Source organism: Aphelocoma coerulescens, chromosome 3, assembly GCF_041296385.1.
Source record: "Aphelocoma coerulescens isolate FSJ_1873_10779 chromosome 3, UR_Acoe_1.0, whole genome shotgun sequence".
Classification (NCBI taxonomy): domain Eukaryota; kingdom Metazoa; phylum Chordata; class Aves; order Passeriformes; family Corvidae; genus Aphelocoma; species Aphelocoma coerulescens.
In genome coordinates, this window is record NC_091016.1 from 70,077,619 (window position 1) to 70,094,829 (window position 17,211).

General features: G+C 41.7%; 1 protein-coding gene across 3 annotated transcripts in view; it reads left to right on the forward strand.

Annotated features, from left to right (window-relative positions):
* ARHGAP18 (Rho GTPase activating protein 18) overlaps nucleotides 1-17,211 on the forward strand; it is a 94,857-nt gene that overhangs the window by 21,612 nt on the left and 56,034 nt on the right. Inside the window, exon 2 of one of the 3 annotated variants that reach the window (XM_069010794.1) lies at nucleotides 3,838-4,729. In XM_069010794.1, the coding sequence (XP_068866895.1) occupies nucleotides 4,650-4,729 (80 nt within the window). In that variant the 5' untranslated portion in view covers nucleotides 3,838-4,649. Of the gene's footprint in view, nucleotides 1-3,064; nucleotides 4,730-4,950; nucleotides 5,151-17,211 lie in introns of those variants that run through there. The other 2 variants (XM_069010795.1, XM_069010796.1) reach the window with 2 other exon arrangements.

Sequence of the window (17,211 nt, forward strand, 5' to 3'; positions counted from 1 at the left end):
AGCACTGCATTGGTTGTCCCAATGCTCTTGGACAGGGGGATTTCTAGACCTCAGCAGGAACAAATCCAGCTACTGCCATTGAAGTCAGTCTGTGAATTTAAATTTGTCAGCTGACTTGTTACTGTTTCCTCTCCAATTCTTCTTAGTGGGTTGCATTTTTATCTGCTGAAAATTAACGCATCATTAGGAACTGCAATGTGAAAAATCACCTAACACATATTTTAAAAGAATAATCATGTATTTATACAAAATATGAAAATCAGTGTGATTTATTTTTTAATTTGGGAAAATTTTTTAAATGAAAATAAATAGCTCTGCAGTGAAGAGTCAAAAGCATATGTTGAACATATGCATATTCAAACCCTGTAAAGCAGCGATGAAGGATGGCACTGCTGAGAAGTTCTCTTTTTAGCAGTTGTTTTGTAAGGAGAGCACTAAGACTGAGAACTCTGCATGGTCTGCTTGGCTTTCGTGACGATTATACTGAGTGTAAAGGCAGTGCATGACATCTTAATCTAAATATTTTAACTCTTTGGAGGAGTCTTGGATTCTGATTTGATAGACTGATTTGTAATCTCCTTTCTCAATAATATCCTCCTTTTAGCACATAAACCTAAATGCTTCAAATGGTGCCTTCTTACCTAGTTGTTTATAGTTATAGAATGGTTTGAGTTGGAAGGGACCTTAAGGACCATGTAGTTCCAACCCTCCTGCCATGAAGAGGGAATGCCACTCACTAGATCGAGTTGCTCAGGGCCCCATCCAATCTGGCCTCGAACACTTCCAGAGATGGGGCATCTACAGTCTCTCTGGGCAATCTGTTCAGTGCTTCACCACCCTCTGAGTAATGATTTTCTTCCTAACAGCTAATCTAAACCTGCCTGCTTTCTGTTTAAAACTACTGTCCCTTGTCCTGTCACTATCTACCTATATAAAAAGTCCCTCCTTTTTAAAAGCCTCTTTAAGGTACTAAAAGGCCTCTACGAGGTCTCCCCAAAGCGTTCTCTTCCCTATGAACAACCTTACTTTCCAAATAAGCATGCCTGGACCTTATTAAGAAGAAGAATATTAACCACAAACTCAGGAATTAATGACTTCAGTCAGATTTAGGCAGAAGATATACCAGTGAAAGAGAGTAGTGATATTTCTGTCAGTTTACAGCAATAATACATCTGTAGGTCAGAAATAGCTATTTGTCTCTAGTGTGGATTGGGAATAATTTAATCAAAGAAAACCATGCTGGTATTATGCTGTCATAACAGGACTGAGTTTGATTGTTGCAATAATGAGCGACACAGAGTCTCCAGGCAGGTGCAAAGGAGAGCTGCTTTATTGCAAAAACCCGGCCTTTTTAAACACTTCGCCGGTTATCTGTTTACACAGTCTTAAAGCACAACAAACATAATTCAACCAACCACCATACGCCACGATGTGAGCACGCGATGGTCACGCAGCAGGTTTTTCTACCCTTAATTCAACTGTGTCTCTTTCCCACAGTCCTTTTCTACTTAGCCAAAGTAACAGGCCTGAGCCATGATTTTTAAAGGCAACAAGGCCTTCATGCAACATTTGATCCTATCAAGTATAGGAAAAAGTGTCTACAGTTAAGCTCCTAAATCTACTTCTATGTTTGAAGTGAGTCATAATAAAGACAGATGTAAGGAGGGAATAAATATCTCTTGTGGTTTTATCTATTCTCATTTTTTAATAGAACTTTTTTCTTTCTAGCTCCTTTTCTCACTCTCCTTGTGATATGCTTACAAAAGCTTTCTTAAGCTTTCTTATTTCTTACTCTCCACTTGACTGCTACAAACCTATTCTGGGTTTTGCCTTTCTTAATCTCCCCCGCACCCCAAACAAGGCAGGTTCTCCCCCTTCTCCGTTTGCAGCAAAATTGTCTTTTGAGCAGCCCCTAGTGATGCCACATTGACTACATTTTGTTTCTGCATTCTTCTTTTTACAGCGAGGCTGCAGCATGTTGTGGTGTGCCTTAATTATGATGTGTTTTAAGATGCTTATCAAAGAAAAAGCAGCTTACATTTTTGTTCTTATAGCACCTAATATATATATTTAGTTTGGGCAAAGGGCTTTGGAAAGCACTCATTAGACATGGAATGCTCTAAGTGTTTTACTTTTATTTCAGTTATATTTTAGTTATTTTTTAAAGGAAGTTTTATAACTAAGTGGAGTATTTGGCATGCAACCAATTAGCTGAAGCTTTAGACAAGGCCACATCCTGAGGACATTGGTATTTATGTTTAGTTATTCTGGACTAGTTTAAAAGAAAAAATTGGGTTCTTCAGAAAATAATTTTACATTCTGCATATGCTGTTTAACAATTAACCACATGTGCATTTAAAGAAAGAGCCAAAGGCACCAGCTGATAGGAGTGCTAACATCCATTAATAAGATGTTTTCTCACCTCATGCTGATGTATTTCCAAGGTGAGCAGTAAAAACAGAAGAGTCTTGTTTGCGTGCTCCTGTGAAAAGTTAGGCTAATTTTTGCCTTTGGAACACAGCCTGAGATGTAGAGAGAGTGCAACACCTTTGCAGTGGGAGTACAGGAAAATCTTTTCCCAGTCCTAAGTTTTGCAGTGGTTTCATGTCCTTGTTTTTGTGAGTGTGTAGGTACATGCAGACAATTTGTCTCAGTGCTCTTGGTGTATACTGCCAGTTAAACTGTTGTAGCCATACTAAGCCACTGCTGAAGCTGAACTGAAGCTGTACCTTCTCTTTTACCACTCCCTTTGGAGAAGGAGAACATCTGTGGAGGTGAGGCACAGATGTCTTTCTTATGCATTGTAAATATTAAAAAAATTAAAGAATCACATAGTTAAAAATTGGCCCATTTATTTTTCTAATTTATGTGCATAGAGTATCTATTGGTACTAATGTCTTTTTAATAATTTTTTTTAATTTCATGTAAAAATTTTGATTAAAAATAAACATTACAAAAAATATTTTAGCCAAAATACCTTGGCTAGCTGCCTACAAATAAAACATCCAAGAAACCATGGAAGAGGTAGGCTTTATTAAAAATCACCCCACTTTCAATAATTTATATGAATTTAAAACTTAAGGCAGCACGTGACCCTCCAGTGTGTGAGAAATGAAAAGGCAACTCTGTAATGGTTGGCCTGTTGAACATCATCCAAGTTTTCCTGTGCCTGTAATGCTGGGACTCTTCTCAAAATTTAATGGTGACTTTCACCTTTTTAAAGAAATCAGGACTTCCTGTTTGGCACTCTGTAGAAGTCCATCATCAATGGCAAAAATGACTAGGACCCCTCCAAAGTCACCAGCTGTAAGTATCAAGGACTCTAGAGGACAAACTTATCTTGCTCACACATGACCAGAAGTTCTGCCTGTTTGCTTCTCTGCTGGGACCAACTTCTCAGTGGCCATAGGACGAGATTTCTGTGCTGCTCCTGCAAGGCAGCTCTGTGCCGGAGAACAGATGCACAGAAAACTGCGTGGTCCATCCACAAACTTGGGTGCAGCATTCCAGCTGAGGTGTACAAGGTTTAAATGAGTGAAGGTTCAGAACTCATGCCCACGCGTTCCAGAGCACCTCACAGAGCCAAGCACTGAATTTTGCAGATTTTAACTGCTAGCAGAGCAGTTGCATGATTTGTTTGTTTTAAAAGGAAAAAAGTAAACACAATGCATAGTACACTCCTATTGAAGTTGATCCTTTCAGTTCTAGAACAAACTGATAATAATTCAGAGAAATATGCATATGTGAACGAGGCCACAAATTACAAACATAAATAGCATATGTTCATTTACATGTTGCCATGGAAAAAACCAAACAGGTTTACGTGTTGTGTTACAGGTCTTGCCTACCAATTCAAAACTAACACCAAGGCAGTGAGTCCCATCTCATCAGAGCCTGTGCCAAGGCATAGAGGAAGCTTTGCCCACCAAAAATGCCGACCCAACGCTGCGCTGCTCTGGCTGTCACTGGTTGATAGAGCATGACCTTGGAGCTAATGGCGATTGGTTTAAGGCCCAGCAGCTCTGAGGCAGCTCAGTCAGCAGTGTCCTTGCTCGATGTTATCCCGTCGTGATTTTTATTACAAGAGCTTGTCATTTAAAAAAAAATAAACTACATTTTTTTTGTGTATGAAACATTAAAGCACTCACCAAATAACGCTGTGATTCAGTGAAATGGATAACGTACAAAGCAAACGCTGAACACATTCTTTATTTGTCTTATTGCCGTGCCGCCCTTGACACACGGCAGCCTCGGAGCGCAGCAGTTCGCCCGTGGCAGCTGACTCGGGGCTGAAAGGGCAGCGACTTTTCTTAAATTGACGGATTTCTCTGCGACACCTTCAAACAAACTCCAGCCTGCCCGGAGGACGCTGGTTTCCCACAGCCCGCGGCGTGTGGAAGCGCACAGAGCTGTAACGCGGGCGCGGCACAGCGCGGGCACCGCTCCCGGCAGCCGCTCGGTCCCGCCGCCCTCGCCCGCGGGGTTCCCGAGCCGGGAGGAGGGGCACGGCCCCGCCGGGCCGCAGGAAGCGCTGCCGTCACCCGGCCCTGCCCCGCTGCGCTGCGGCGGGAGGCTGGGCCGCGCCGGGCCGTAGCCGGGCCGCCCCGCTCCGCCTCGGTGTCCCCAGAAGGGATGCGGCGGCGAGCGCCATGAGCTGGCGGTCCGGCTCCCGCGGCGTGGTCCTCACCGCCTACCACCCCAGCGGCGGGGCCGGCGACGCCCCCGGCGGGTGAGTGGAGGTGCGGGCGGGCGGCGGGAGGGAGGGAGGGAGGGAAGGAAGGAAGGAAGGAGGGAAGGAGGGAGGGCGCTGCCCGCGGCAGGTGCGCTCGGCGGGGGCGGCTCCGGCTGCCGCGCCGCGGAGGAGGAGCGCAGCCGGCTCAGCGGGAACCTGTTGCGCGGGAGAAGGGGTTTTCTCCGGCCCTGGGGCTAAAAGGTTTGCCCATTTTTGCGCCGTGTCTCGCAGTTCCTAAATGTTTTTTTTCCTTTGTTTGTTGGTTTGCTTGGGTTTTTTTCCACTCCTTTCTGTAATACGCTCCGCGCGTCGAGGGAAGCCCAGGCGTTTTGCTGGTCCGCCGAGAGCCGAGTGCAAGCAGCAGCCGCCGGCTGTTGTTAAGGTGTTCGTATCCAAGAACAGTCCCGTGGCCGCCCGGGTGCGTTGTCGGTGTTAAACCCGAGCTGTTCTGGCCAGCGCAGTTTTAGGCTCGGAGCGGGGAGGGTTTGTGGGTCGCAGCGGTGAGTGCTGTGCTGTGGCGTGGGGGGCGCTGGACCGCAGTGTCTTTGGGATCAGGCTGTCGGTGGGATGCAGTGAATAGATTTTCCTATAATCTCCTTGAGCTTTACTACTTTGTATCTTTATAATTTACGGGAGGAAGGTGCAGGTAAGGACAAGACAAACTTTTTAAGGCATTTGCATTGCAACTGATAACAGGCAAGAAGCCAGTTTCACATACATGGACCACCTAGTGCCTCACATCACATGTTCGATACAGGCTGAAGTCACTGCTGGCTTTTCCATCGCAATGACCAGAGGGACTGCTGTGTAAAGGACTGACTTTTGTCTTTATGGCCCATTCAGTCTTGCCTCTTCCTTGCTGAAATTTTCAACAAAGGTCCCATTGATAAAGACGGGACTTCTAATAATGCTGAGAAGCCAGCTGAAACTGGGAAGGTATTGAAACTGGCACACTGTTTCCATGTGTGCTTAGGAAGAGTGTGTGTGATCAAAAAGATTATAGTCTGATTAAAAGAAGATAAAAGGAACTACAGTGGGTCACCTGGACAAAAGGTAACAGACACATTGTGATCTATCACACCCAAGAGTCCACAACAGAAGCAAGGACTGAACTGAGAGATACTTCCTACCCCATGTTAGAACCACAAAGTTCTGTTTTTACTGAGGTACTTCCTTCTCCATGACTAATATTATTTATCAACCTCACTTGAGGTCCTGATGTCATCTTAGCTACATCCATAAGGGCTCTGCAGACCTGGCCACTTCCAATGGAATGGAAAATATGTACATTTTTTGCAAGAAATCACAAAATCCAAAAACTTCTCTCTTATTGTTTGTGGTGTTTCTGTGCCTCTCTTAACTCTCCTTAAACTCCCCATGGAAGAGGAGGGATAAGATAAAAAATGCTTTCCCTGCTCCTTGGGATAACTTCTGAGTAAAGATGTGTATCTGTAGACTGCTAGGATCAGTTCTCCTTTTCTTTACACGTCTGGATATGTGGCTCTAAGCAGCAGACTCTTAGCCCCTAGGGGCCCTGGACACATGAGCACAGTCCCTCTCTGTCTTAAGAAGCTTATCACGTGTGCTAGTGACACACCATTAGGAGCAGCAATCTCATGAGATTCCAACTCCTCTGCAGCTGCTTCTGTGGACAGCCTCCTGGGTAAACTGGGACATAGCCAAGCATGTAATAGCAATCCTTCACAAATTTTTCTGGTTTGGGATTAAGAGAAGGGGAAATAAATGTGAAAAGTGGTCTCATTTCTGTAATTATAGCAAACAAATGTGCATGTTTCCACTGCGCAGAGCAGAGGATTCCCACAGTTAGTTTGCCTGAGTTCCACCATGACAGTAGTACAGCTTTCCAGGCCATGCACGTTTGCCACTTAGCTCATTAAACTAAATTCCTAAAGGATACCTCTCTGCCTTTCTGCTGTGTCACTCTAAATTTGAACCTTAGGTCTGTTTCTCCTGTTTTTATTAACGAGGATCTCAACTCCATGGTCCTGGTTGACGCCCTCCCTCCTGCCATGCATCCCCAGTGTCTCCCACTTCTGAAGTGAGAGAGATTGGGAGTATTTTCGTGGGAACAGAGAGGGAGGGGAATGGCCGCTTGTTCTCTTTTGGTCTTTCTAAAAAACAAGAAACAAAACTTTCCTGTAATGTAACGTTTGTAACATTTCTGTGGGATTTCTCTCCCATCCGCTCCACCCTGTTATTCTAGCTACTTTCCTTCTTCGTCAGCATTCCCAAGATGTGCAGAGCTGCATGATACTGATAATGCCCAAACCCAAATAATTCTGAAATATTTTATTGAAATAAGTTCTTCTGTTAGGCACTTCACAGCATGCAAGTGGACCAGTTCTGCAGTCCAGATTTTGTATTTTGTTACTGCTGTGAAATTGAGCTTATTTTGCCTTTTTAAAAAATAAAAAAATGAGAACAATTTTCAATATCTGGGTTAGCATCTTGCTGCTAATTTGAAAACTGTAAATTTTAACAGGGATCAGAACACCAGCTGTAATGAAGCAGCCCTTTTGGAAAGATTAATAGAGAAACTATGTTGAATTATTTTTTTCATAGGGATTTAAAACAGTGCATGTTAGAAATTGCATTATCTTTGGAGGGAAGCATCCTGGTGCATCCTGGAAAGATTTACAGGCTGGTATATCTGGTGCTTCCTGGAAAAAGCAGTATGTTGGCTGTGCTCCAAACAAAGGGACATCCTAGGAAAGAAGGAGGTATACTTCCTATCCATTTTTTTTTCCTTCAGGCATATGAGAACTCTTGCTTCAAAAGGCTTAACATTTTACTGATCTAATAGATTGTTGAGCTACTTTTCTGTTCTGGAGTTTTTTGGCCCTTTAAAGACATAATGAGTCTGTGAAATACTTACATTTTGGAAAGGCTTACCTTACCATTGGTTCAGTAGGCTAAAATCTAGAACAGTCTCAGTGTGATTACTTCCAAGTTTGTCAATTTAGGAATATTGCCTGAACAGTAGTGATGCATAAAATAGCATCAGAGCTGCTGTCTTTGCCATAGAGAAGTTTATTTTGCATTTTACTTTAAAATATCAGTTAAAGGATTATCTTTATATGGTGTAGATATTGGTTTTGGGTGATTTCTGTGGTCTACCTAAATATTTATCTTAAGAACTTTTTCAGAGAAATCAAAAGGTGAGATACACAGTATGAAATTCAATTTTAATAACTCTCTTTTCCATATTGCCTTAATTCGCTTTCCAGTTTTAACCTGTTAGATTCAGTAATGCCTTATTGGTTGTCATGCTACTTGTGTTTTGGTGTCCTTTTCTTTATGATTTCTCTGCACAAAATTTTAAATAATTTCTGTCTTCCCATGGAACCATTTGTTGTTATATGGGCTGGGGAGTTCAAGAGCAAATCAGATAGGTTTCAGTCCAAAACTCTGTTTCAGTGACTGATCATAGGTATGTCAGCTTCATACATGTGAAATCCAAACCTGCAAGCATAGGTTACAGTGCCATTTAGGTTCCTTGGGAATTTTACCCCATCTACTTTGGCAGAAATCACCACAGGTCCTGTGTCATATTTGCCAGCTGCATGTAGGGGTTTTAGATAACATTCTCCTCTGTGGCTGCGTGGGCTTACCCTCAGACAATCAAATGCCATCCAGAGGATCTTCTGTAGGACTATTTCTCTCCTGAAGAGTGAGTGAACGTGTATGTGTATGCAAATATATGTATGTAAAAATGTTCTTTGGATGTGATTATAAGGCTGAGACAAGCCTGGAGTATTCAGTGCATGGGGAGTAGATTTATAACAAGTGAATACATGCAATGTGCATGCAGAACTGACTGCACCAACACACCTGTGTATGAGGTGAATAAGCTTCTGCTGCATGGCATTTTCAAGAGCCAAGCCTAAAATGCAAACTGAGTAATAAATAAATGATTCTGAGTGTGTTGGCCACTGGAGGTAGAATTACTTTCCTCTCCATACCTCTCTCCTATTTGGGATGCTGCTGTTCCGTGTTGTCTCCTGTGCTGCACCAGCTTGTCATGTGACAGCCTCCCTGTATCTGTTTCCAGTGAGTCACTGTGCTTGCTCACCAGCATGTGCACTTCTGCTGCCCCTTCAGTGCACTGCATTAACTTACATGGGAAGACCAGTTTGAGTTTTGAAGCTTTGCAAGCCAGTGCCTGTTTCACTTTGTATACTTCCAAGGAGCCTGTAAATCTTCATATTGCTGATAATTTAAGAAAGACTCCAGTGTTTCACAGAGCCTAGGCTGCTTGTCCTCAGAGGCTCTGCAGTTCTATGCCTTCTTTGCCTTATTTAAATCTTGCATTTGGTTTGCTGGTACTCACTTGCAAAATGAGAACAATCAGTTGAGTTTCCCTGAGATGGAACTAAACCCCAGGCCATTTCTGGAAAAGAGTAAGAGGGAGGATTGCTGCTGCCTCAGGTCTCCTCTTTCGAGTGACCCCTGCTAGTCAGGGCCTGCAGCCCCAGATCTTCACCGTCCTGCTTTGTTACTGAATCCACCTGACTCTGGGAGACACCAGCTCAAGCTTGGATCTGTGTGGCAGTGAAATCAGGCAGTCTCGGGTTTTGTTGTAGAGAAGTGCCCCTTTTTGTGGGTTACTGTATAAGTCTGCATAAACAAAAATATTTAATTTTGTATGTTGTAAATATGGGTTTTACAGACTTAGTAGTGATAGCATATGTGTTCAGTTTGGGGGTGGGTGATGAGGGACATAAAATATTTGGTGTTTTCTACGGACTGCTGTGGTCTAAATCACTCGCTGTTTAATCTCTGAGTAAGAAACCCGAATGACAGATATCCTTTGAGCGTGGAGAAATAACCAAGACTTGTGCTGTGAATTGCCCACAAGATATGATTTTTTCAGACATTGACCATAATAGACGTTACAGATCATACATACAAGGGGAGTTTATTCTTTCCTTACCAGAATAATCTGCCATATTCTTTGTTCAAATGTTTGCTCAGTTTAATCTGAAGTCTTAATAGTTTTTATCTTAAGCCAAGAAGATATCTAGTAGTAAGCATGAAATCATGCCTTTTTTCAAGGTCATTTTCCATCTCCTTTATTTCAGAGAGAAAGTTCTCATTCCTCTCCCCCTCTTTTCCTACCAGTGACTCACTCTTGGAATTGAAAACTAGTGAAATCCTGTATAAGGGAGTAAAGTACGGTGAGGGATACATGTAATGCTCAGTGTACAAGCCGCAAACTCACAAGCTGATTATTCACAACTGCTTTAAGCTGGTGGAGCATTTTGCAATTTCACTTGGAATCTGCTGGTGCAGAAGGGATTCCAGGTCCCCTCTGTCATCACAGCAATTGTTGTTCCTGTAACCTTTCATGATGCCAGTATATGGATGGCTCAGCACAGTACCTTCCATGTGTTGCTTTGCTTCTATGAAAGCAGAAAGAGCTATCTGCAGAGTGAAGATCCATCCCACTACAGCTGACTTTACAAAACCATCTCAGTCTTTTTATCTGCTACATGTTTTGCATGAGCACAGTCTTCATCTGAATACATTAGAAAAATCTTTTCTGCCTTGGGTTTGCCTGCTAATTTGAATGATGTTTATTGTTCAACCCTTATTGACATCTTCAGATATATCTGACAGGCAACAAGGCATGAATTTGCTTTATTTTGAATTGCTTTTGTGTCTTTTGCACTTCATGCATATATAAATGTGGAGTATATGGCAGACCCTCAATGTGTTGCTTGATTACTGATATAGTAATCCCAGTAACTTGATCTACTGACAGCAAGATGTGGTATCCCAGCATTTCCTGCTTCCTTGATTCTGGATTCCTGCTTCATGGGGTTTCCCATCCCCCAGTTTGCACCTTATTTCTTCTTTGAATTTATCTTGCCCCTGCCTTTGGTTCTTGCTATATCTTGCCAATAGATTAAAAAGCCCTCCTAGTGCCAGTTACCTATGGTCAGCTTTCTGCTTGATATTATTTTGGTGGGCGGAGGGAGTGATTCTCTTTGAGCCTTTGTTTCTTCAGTCCGAAAATCTTTTTTGTGACACTTTTCTTCAGCATTTTCAACATCGGTCTTTACATTTACCCTCCTGCTTTGCTGTTCCTTCACTTCCCAGCATGAATTACATGCAGTGCTTCAGTGTCAGTCTCATGAGTGTCACCTACACAGGTAAAATCACTTCCTTGCTGCTGATTACCACTTTAGCCAATTGTGTATACTGCAGTCTTGCCATCTTGTTTTTCTAAGAATCCTGGTGGAACTCCCTTCAATTTGCATGTCGTTTTTGAGCCATAGATCTGCTGAAACTCTTTCAGTGCAGTCCTCATTACGCAGACATGGTCACTGTTTCTTGGACTTAGACATCCATTCAGCATCTGTCAGTATGATAAAACAACATTATTTCAACAAGCCCAGTTCAGCAGGTGACTTAGATTACTTTATGTTGTGGGTGTAGATTTGATTTAATGTCCTTCACTATCAGGGCAAACAGTCTATTGAGTTCTATTTTGTGTCAGACAGACCCTTAAATAGATACAAACAAGAGTAACTCTGCTCAATCAGTAGAGCTACATATCATAAAAGAAGAAAATCAGGGCCCTCTGTATACAGGCTTTCTTTTTTATTTTAATAACATACAGTGTACGAGATGTCATGTTTGTCTAACTATTGCAAATGAGAAACTTAAAGGCTTTTTGAATATTTTAGTTATGGGCTTTCCCTTTTTTGTTTGAGGGTGTACAAATCTGGATGATACTGAGCATAATGCAGTATATTGCTAGATGTGCTGTTGTAAGCATGTAGCCTTTATGCAAAACTGGAATGGTACGGAGCGGCAAAGTGCCAGAAGAGCTGTGTAAATCTGAACTCCAGCATTCTAAGTGTGGCATAGTGGAATAGTTAATTGTTTCTCTAAGTTCTTTCTCTTTGATGAGCAGAATTGTTAAATTTGTTTCTGAGTAAGACTAATGGCATTTTCAGTCTGCTGAGATTGGCACTAGATTAAAAATGTTATGAACTATTACTACTGCCAATACTTTACTCTTGTTTTGTAACTGTTACTAATGAAGCAGGAGCTGAAAGCCGCAACGTTTTAAAAGGTTACTCATACATGCTTGGGTAACATTTGCAGTGCCAGTACCCTTCTCTATTGTTGGTGCTTTTTTTTCACTGGAGTTACTAAAAGTGCACCTTCGTTTTTTTTGTGTCTGAAACGCTACGGCTGAAGGGAGGCCGTAATTACAGTAAGTGATAAAGCGAGGTCCCTGCTGTGAGCAGTGTTGCAGGTTTGGCTGTGCATGACTCACTGACTGTCATTCCAGACTCCTCAGTGAATCTGCTTGGCCAGGGGAAGAAAAATTCCCTGCTCGTAAGCTTTGAGTACTTGCAATGTGCCAACAGGCTGTTTTGTGAGGGCTGCTGTTGTTTTTGCAATGAACCTACTTTGGTGTCATGGTCTCAAAATAATCATGTTCAGGCGGGGAATTTAAATACTTACAGCCAAATAAATAGGGAAAAAATGGGAGAATTTGTTTCTGAGTATTTGGAGGTGTAAAAAATAGACAGGCTTGATTAATTCCTTAAGTACAATTTTAGCCATCATTTTCTGAAGTATATTTTTGATGATATCCTCAGCAGCTTATGGGATGAGCACCTCTGCACTCCCAAAAAAAGTAGAAGTTATGAACTTATTCTTTGGTTATGGTTTTGGGCTAGCTCTCTTGTATTACAGCAGAATAAAAGCATGCACAGAAATAGTTATGTACCTGGTCATATTTTCATGTGAGGGTAAGATGCTCAATATTCTGTCTTGTTCTGTGACTGTTCCCTGCCCTTCCTGATACAGCATCCCTATCCTGTTAGTCTAAAAATGATTTCTTGGTAATTTCAGATGTTTTATCTGTCATCTTTCTCCAACAGCCTTCTTTCCTATGTAGGCTTCTTAGGCCAAAAGACGGCAATAAAAATGTGTTAAAATGCTTCTTCTGCAGGGGCCCCTGTGTGCTTAGGGAACTTAAAATGGTTTGGGGTCGAGTATTTGAGGAGGAGCAAGTCTGAATGTTTTTAGCATACTTGGAATAGTGGTTGAAGGTACACTACACATGAGAAAGCAACAAAGTAAGAATAGTGTTGTCTTCAGCAAATAAATAAATACCTTATCATGCATACTCAATGCTAAACTGCAGCAGAACAGTTAGCACATTTTTCTTGATTTAGCATCAGTACAATTTTAATTTACCGCTCCTCCAACTCCTTCTTCCAGTCCAGCAGTCCCTAAACACCCAGACAGATTTTACTCTGGCTTTGCGAAGTCAGATATTTTGAATTCATGTCCCTAGTTGAAAAACAAGACAATAATTAGGATGATGTGCGAGAATTGTCTGGTCAATGTTTAGCAATAAATGCTTAGTAAAGTACATTGCTCAAGTTTTAGTGTTTTTAATCAGTTGATAGTTTTAAACAGATTTGTATGTAGTTGTCAGAACAATGGTGGGACTCAAGGCCACTGATGAAGTATCATCTCTATCAGAAATTCTCTGCCTTTAATAAAATACAACAGCAAGGTCCAGGAGTCTGCTGTGGCCAGAGGTAACTTTGCCCCTGGGTTAAGAAAGTGCAAGGTTAGATTTTTAGCTGCAGAAATAGGCTTGCAGTAGCTCAAGAATTCATGTAATATTTGTGGTTATAGCTGTAGTTACGAGTCTGTAATTCCAGATACAAAGCAAGTGCCTTGAACAAAAACCAGAAGCTTTGGCTACTGAAGAGAGAAGAAGCCCTGTTAGTGCTGTCACACCCACAGAGCTGTGGCTCAGTGGCCAGTCACAGCAGGACACCAGATCTATGGTTACTACAGTCCAGTGGAAGATGTTTTCTTTCTCAGCAGTTGCTCAGAAGATGAGAGGTCTTACAGATCCTTAGTGTAGCTTCTGGAGTCTCACAGCCTGCTTGCCTTTGCCACAGCTAGATAAGGGAACACTGATAATGGTGTTATAATTGTGGGAGTGGTCGTCCCCATCATTATAATTCATTCAGAGGCTGGGCTTTAATGCCCTGCTAGACTCATTCAGGTGGCTTGCCTGTGTTACCTTCTCCTGAGAAGCTTGTATTTCAGGTAGACTTGAGGAATGTCTTCATGTTCTGTTGAAAAGAGACAATATTTGATGAAACTTTTTCTTTCCACTCAGGCTGTCTCCTAAGGCTTGTTCTGAATGAGCAGAAGTTTTGATGTGCAGTGATGGTGGGTGCAGGTCATGGTCATACTAGGCTGAGATAAATGGGGGCTGAAAAGAGTGGGAAACACCACTGAAAGTAGAGTTTCTTTCCATCTCTCACTTATACCTTCCTAATATTTTTACTATCCTCACACTGGCATTTCTGAGTTGACTGAAGTAGGTCAAGCTGGATTAACAAAAAATTCAGTTGAAAGCAATATTTTTTGCAAGTGTTGTTTTTGGGCGGATTAGTTCCTTAATCTAACCCAGCAAGTTACTGCATTAGTGATGGTGTTGGCACAAGGGAAGTGAAGGAAACTCACAGGAAAGGGGGGTTTGACAGAATCCTCTGGCAGCAGCCTACATCTGAGCCAGCTTAATGTGATCACTGTGGGGCTGTAATTTGACAAGTTAACTCATTTTTATGAGTCCTAGTAGTGGCTGTGGCCACATCCCGTGAGAGGCTCATCTGGTATCATTTAGCTCCATTGGTTCAGTTTTGTTGAAAAGATATTTGATGGCTTAACTTCATACTGGCAGGTTTTTAGTCAGTTCATGTACAGCTTGTCCTTTAACAACCACTCTAAAGCTTCATCTCCTGCTCATTTAGTCCTGACTCATGCTGTTCAGTGATTTAGTCATGTGCACGGCCTCTGCCTGCAGAAGGCACGCTGTGATGTGAGAACAGATCCTTGGAATCCAGGTGCATTACAGTGCAGGGAACACCTGCACTCCTCCTATAGAGCTTCTGATAACCTGCTTCCCCTCTGCACGTGTCACTGTGCAGCCTGCCTCACCAAAAGAAACAAAAGCCCAGCTTGGATTCCCACAGACTTTAATGAGGTAAATGAAAGTGCAGTTTCTAAATTATGGTTGGTCATCCATTGATAAGCTCTCAAAAGCTTGCTGATCTGTGCCTTTTTTAAACACACCTTTCTTTGCTCTGAACTTTGCACTAGAGAGATTGCTTTGGTTTCTTAGTGCCCAAGGTAGTGCATGAAAACAGTATTGGGAATGAGAAGTATAATCAGAATAGCTTGCATGATTTCCTATAGGAAACACAACCTAACTTCTCATTTCTGTGATGTTTTCTGGTTTAAGAGTAGAAAAGACTAAGATATTAAATTTCAAGGACATTTTACAAATACAAGTAGTTGATATTATGTACAAATGAAAACATCTAACCATCTGTCCAGTGCCTGTCTTCCCCTTTCTGAAAAGGGTGTTTACACTGTGACACTTGTTCTCCTTTGAGATGAAAGCTAAGAAAGGGACCGTATTTGTTTGAACTCCTTACTGTGGATGGTACGTACAAGAACAAACTAACACAATCTTTTTTTCTCCTAGTAAGTAGGAGCTGCTTATGAAAGTTTATGGGAAACAATGAGCTTCATGCTGTGAAAGCTGGTATTTGGCACTTTGGACTTGAAATTAGAAAACAGCTTATGAAGATGTATGGTATTAAAATTCGTGTGATTTGTCACCGTATTTTGGTTGTTTGGGTCTTGCTTGAGTTTTTGAAGAGATTGTTTCAGAAAGCTTTGTCATCCTATATTAGGGAGGGTAAGAAAAACATTCGCTTACATATTTTTGCTCATGACTGTTTGCAGAACTATTTGATATAGACCTCAGTAAACACACCTCAGTATAGGTTGTTAAAATTTCTCTTAATGTAAAATATATGTGTATACTTAATCTCTGACATTCAGATTAGGCACAAATTCAGTTTTGGTTGTATGATTTTGCAGAAGTTGCTAGGTGAGATGCAGTTAGCTAGCAGGTCAGAGTTAGGTAGGGTAAAAAAGTGTGTCTGGAGCCAGACTGGTGGTCAGCACGGGTCTGTGACAGTGAGAAGTGGGGCATGGAACGGGATGGAATGGGATGAAACAGGGCAACAAAGCACCCAGCATAAGCAACCTGAAATGACAGTTTTTTCAAACCTTTCAAACTGAGTACTGTAATCTCAGTTTGAGTGTAAAAGTTTGTAGGAGCCTGGAGCCACGTTCTTGGCTGTCTTTTAGCAGTGGGAGTGTTCCTTCCTGTAAGAATGCTGGGTATCCTCCTAGAAAACAGATTACTGGGATGTGCTGAGTAGTGGCACATGTCCAGTGCACTGTGCTCAGACTGTAGCCCAGCACCAGCATCACCCCATCAAGACAGCTGTGTAGCTGTATTCATGTGAGTTTGAGCCTAGGCTGAGAAACCTTCCCTTCATCCTACCTTGGTCTTTAGCTTTCTGATTTCGTTTTTCACCCCTGTGTGTGGTAGGGTGTGGACACAGGTGCACAACCTCTGATTCTGGACAAAGTTGGTGCCTTTTGTATCGTGTTCTGTTATGTTAATCTCCTGAGGTTTTTTGAGCCCCTATTTCTTTCTCACCCTCCAAATTTTGTCACGTGAATATAAAAATGTATAAAGTATTAAAAAAAAAAAAAATAAAAAGCATAAAAATGTAATTCAATTTTGATCCAAAGGAGCTTCAATAGTTAAGAAATATTTCTCCAGGTAGATTATCTTGCACAAATCACTAGGAAGACATACTGTTCTTATTAAATAGAAGAATCAAGGTCACATCTGCTGTCCTGGTTTCAGCTGGGAGAGAGTTAATTTTCCTCCTAGTGGGTGGCACAGTGCTGTATTTTAGATTCAGTACAAGAATAATGTCAATAACACACTGATGTTTTAGTTGCTGCTCAGTAGTGCTTACTGTAAGTCAAGAACTTTTTTGTTTCCTGTGCTCTGCCAGTGAGCAGGTGCATAAGAAGCCCGGAGGGAGCAAGGCCAGGACAGCTGACCCAAACTGGACAAAGGAATATTCCATACCATAGAGTGTCATGTTCAGTATATAAACTGGGGGGAGCTGGCCAGGAGGGGCTGAAGGACTTGGGAATTGCTGGACATGTTTTGTGCTTATCCTTCTTTCCTTTTTTTTTTTTTTTTTTTGATGCATTAGTTATTTTTTAATTGAAAGATACATTTATGCCAGTATAGTCTTTTTTTTATCATTAGGAAATGATTTTCTATCTGGTGTTAAGAACTTTTAGTCACTTACCTGTAGTTTGAGTTATAGCAAGATTCTTCTGAAGACTGATGAAATTGATCTGAGTCAAAATATTAGTATGAATTTAGATTTTTTTACTTAAGGTGGAAAATTAAAACCCTTCAGGTAAACTTATCTTAAAAGCATAAGATACTTTTGCAAGTGGGATGAATACTTTGCACAGTAACCGGTGAGGGAATTGTAGTATTTTAAAGCTTTGAT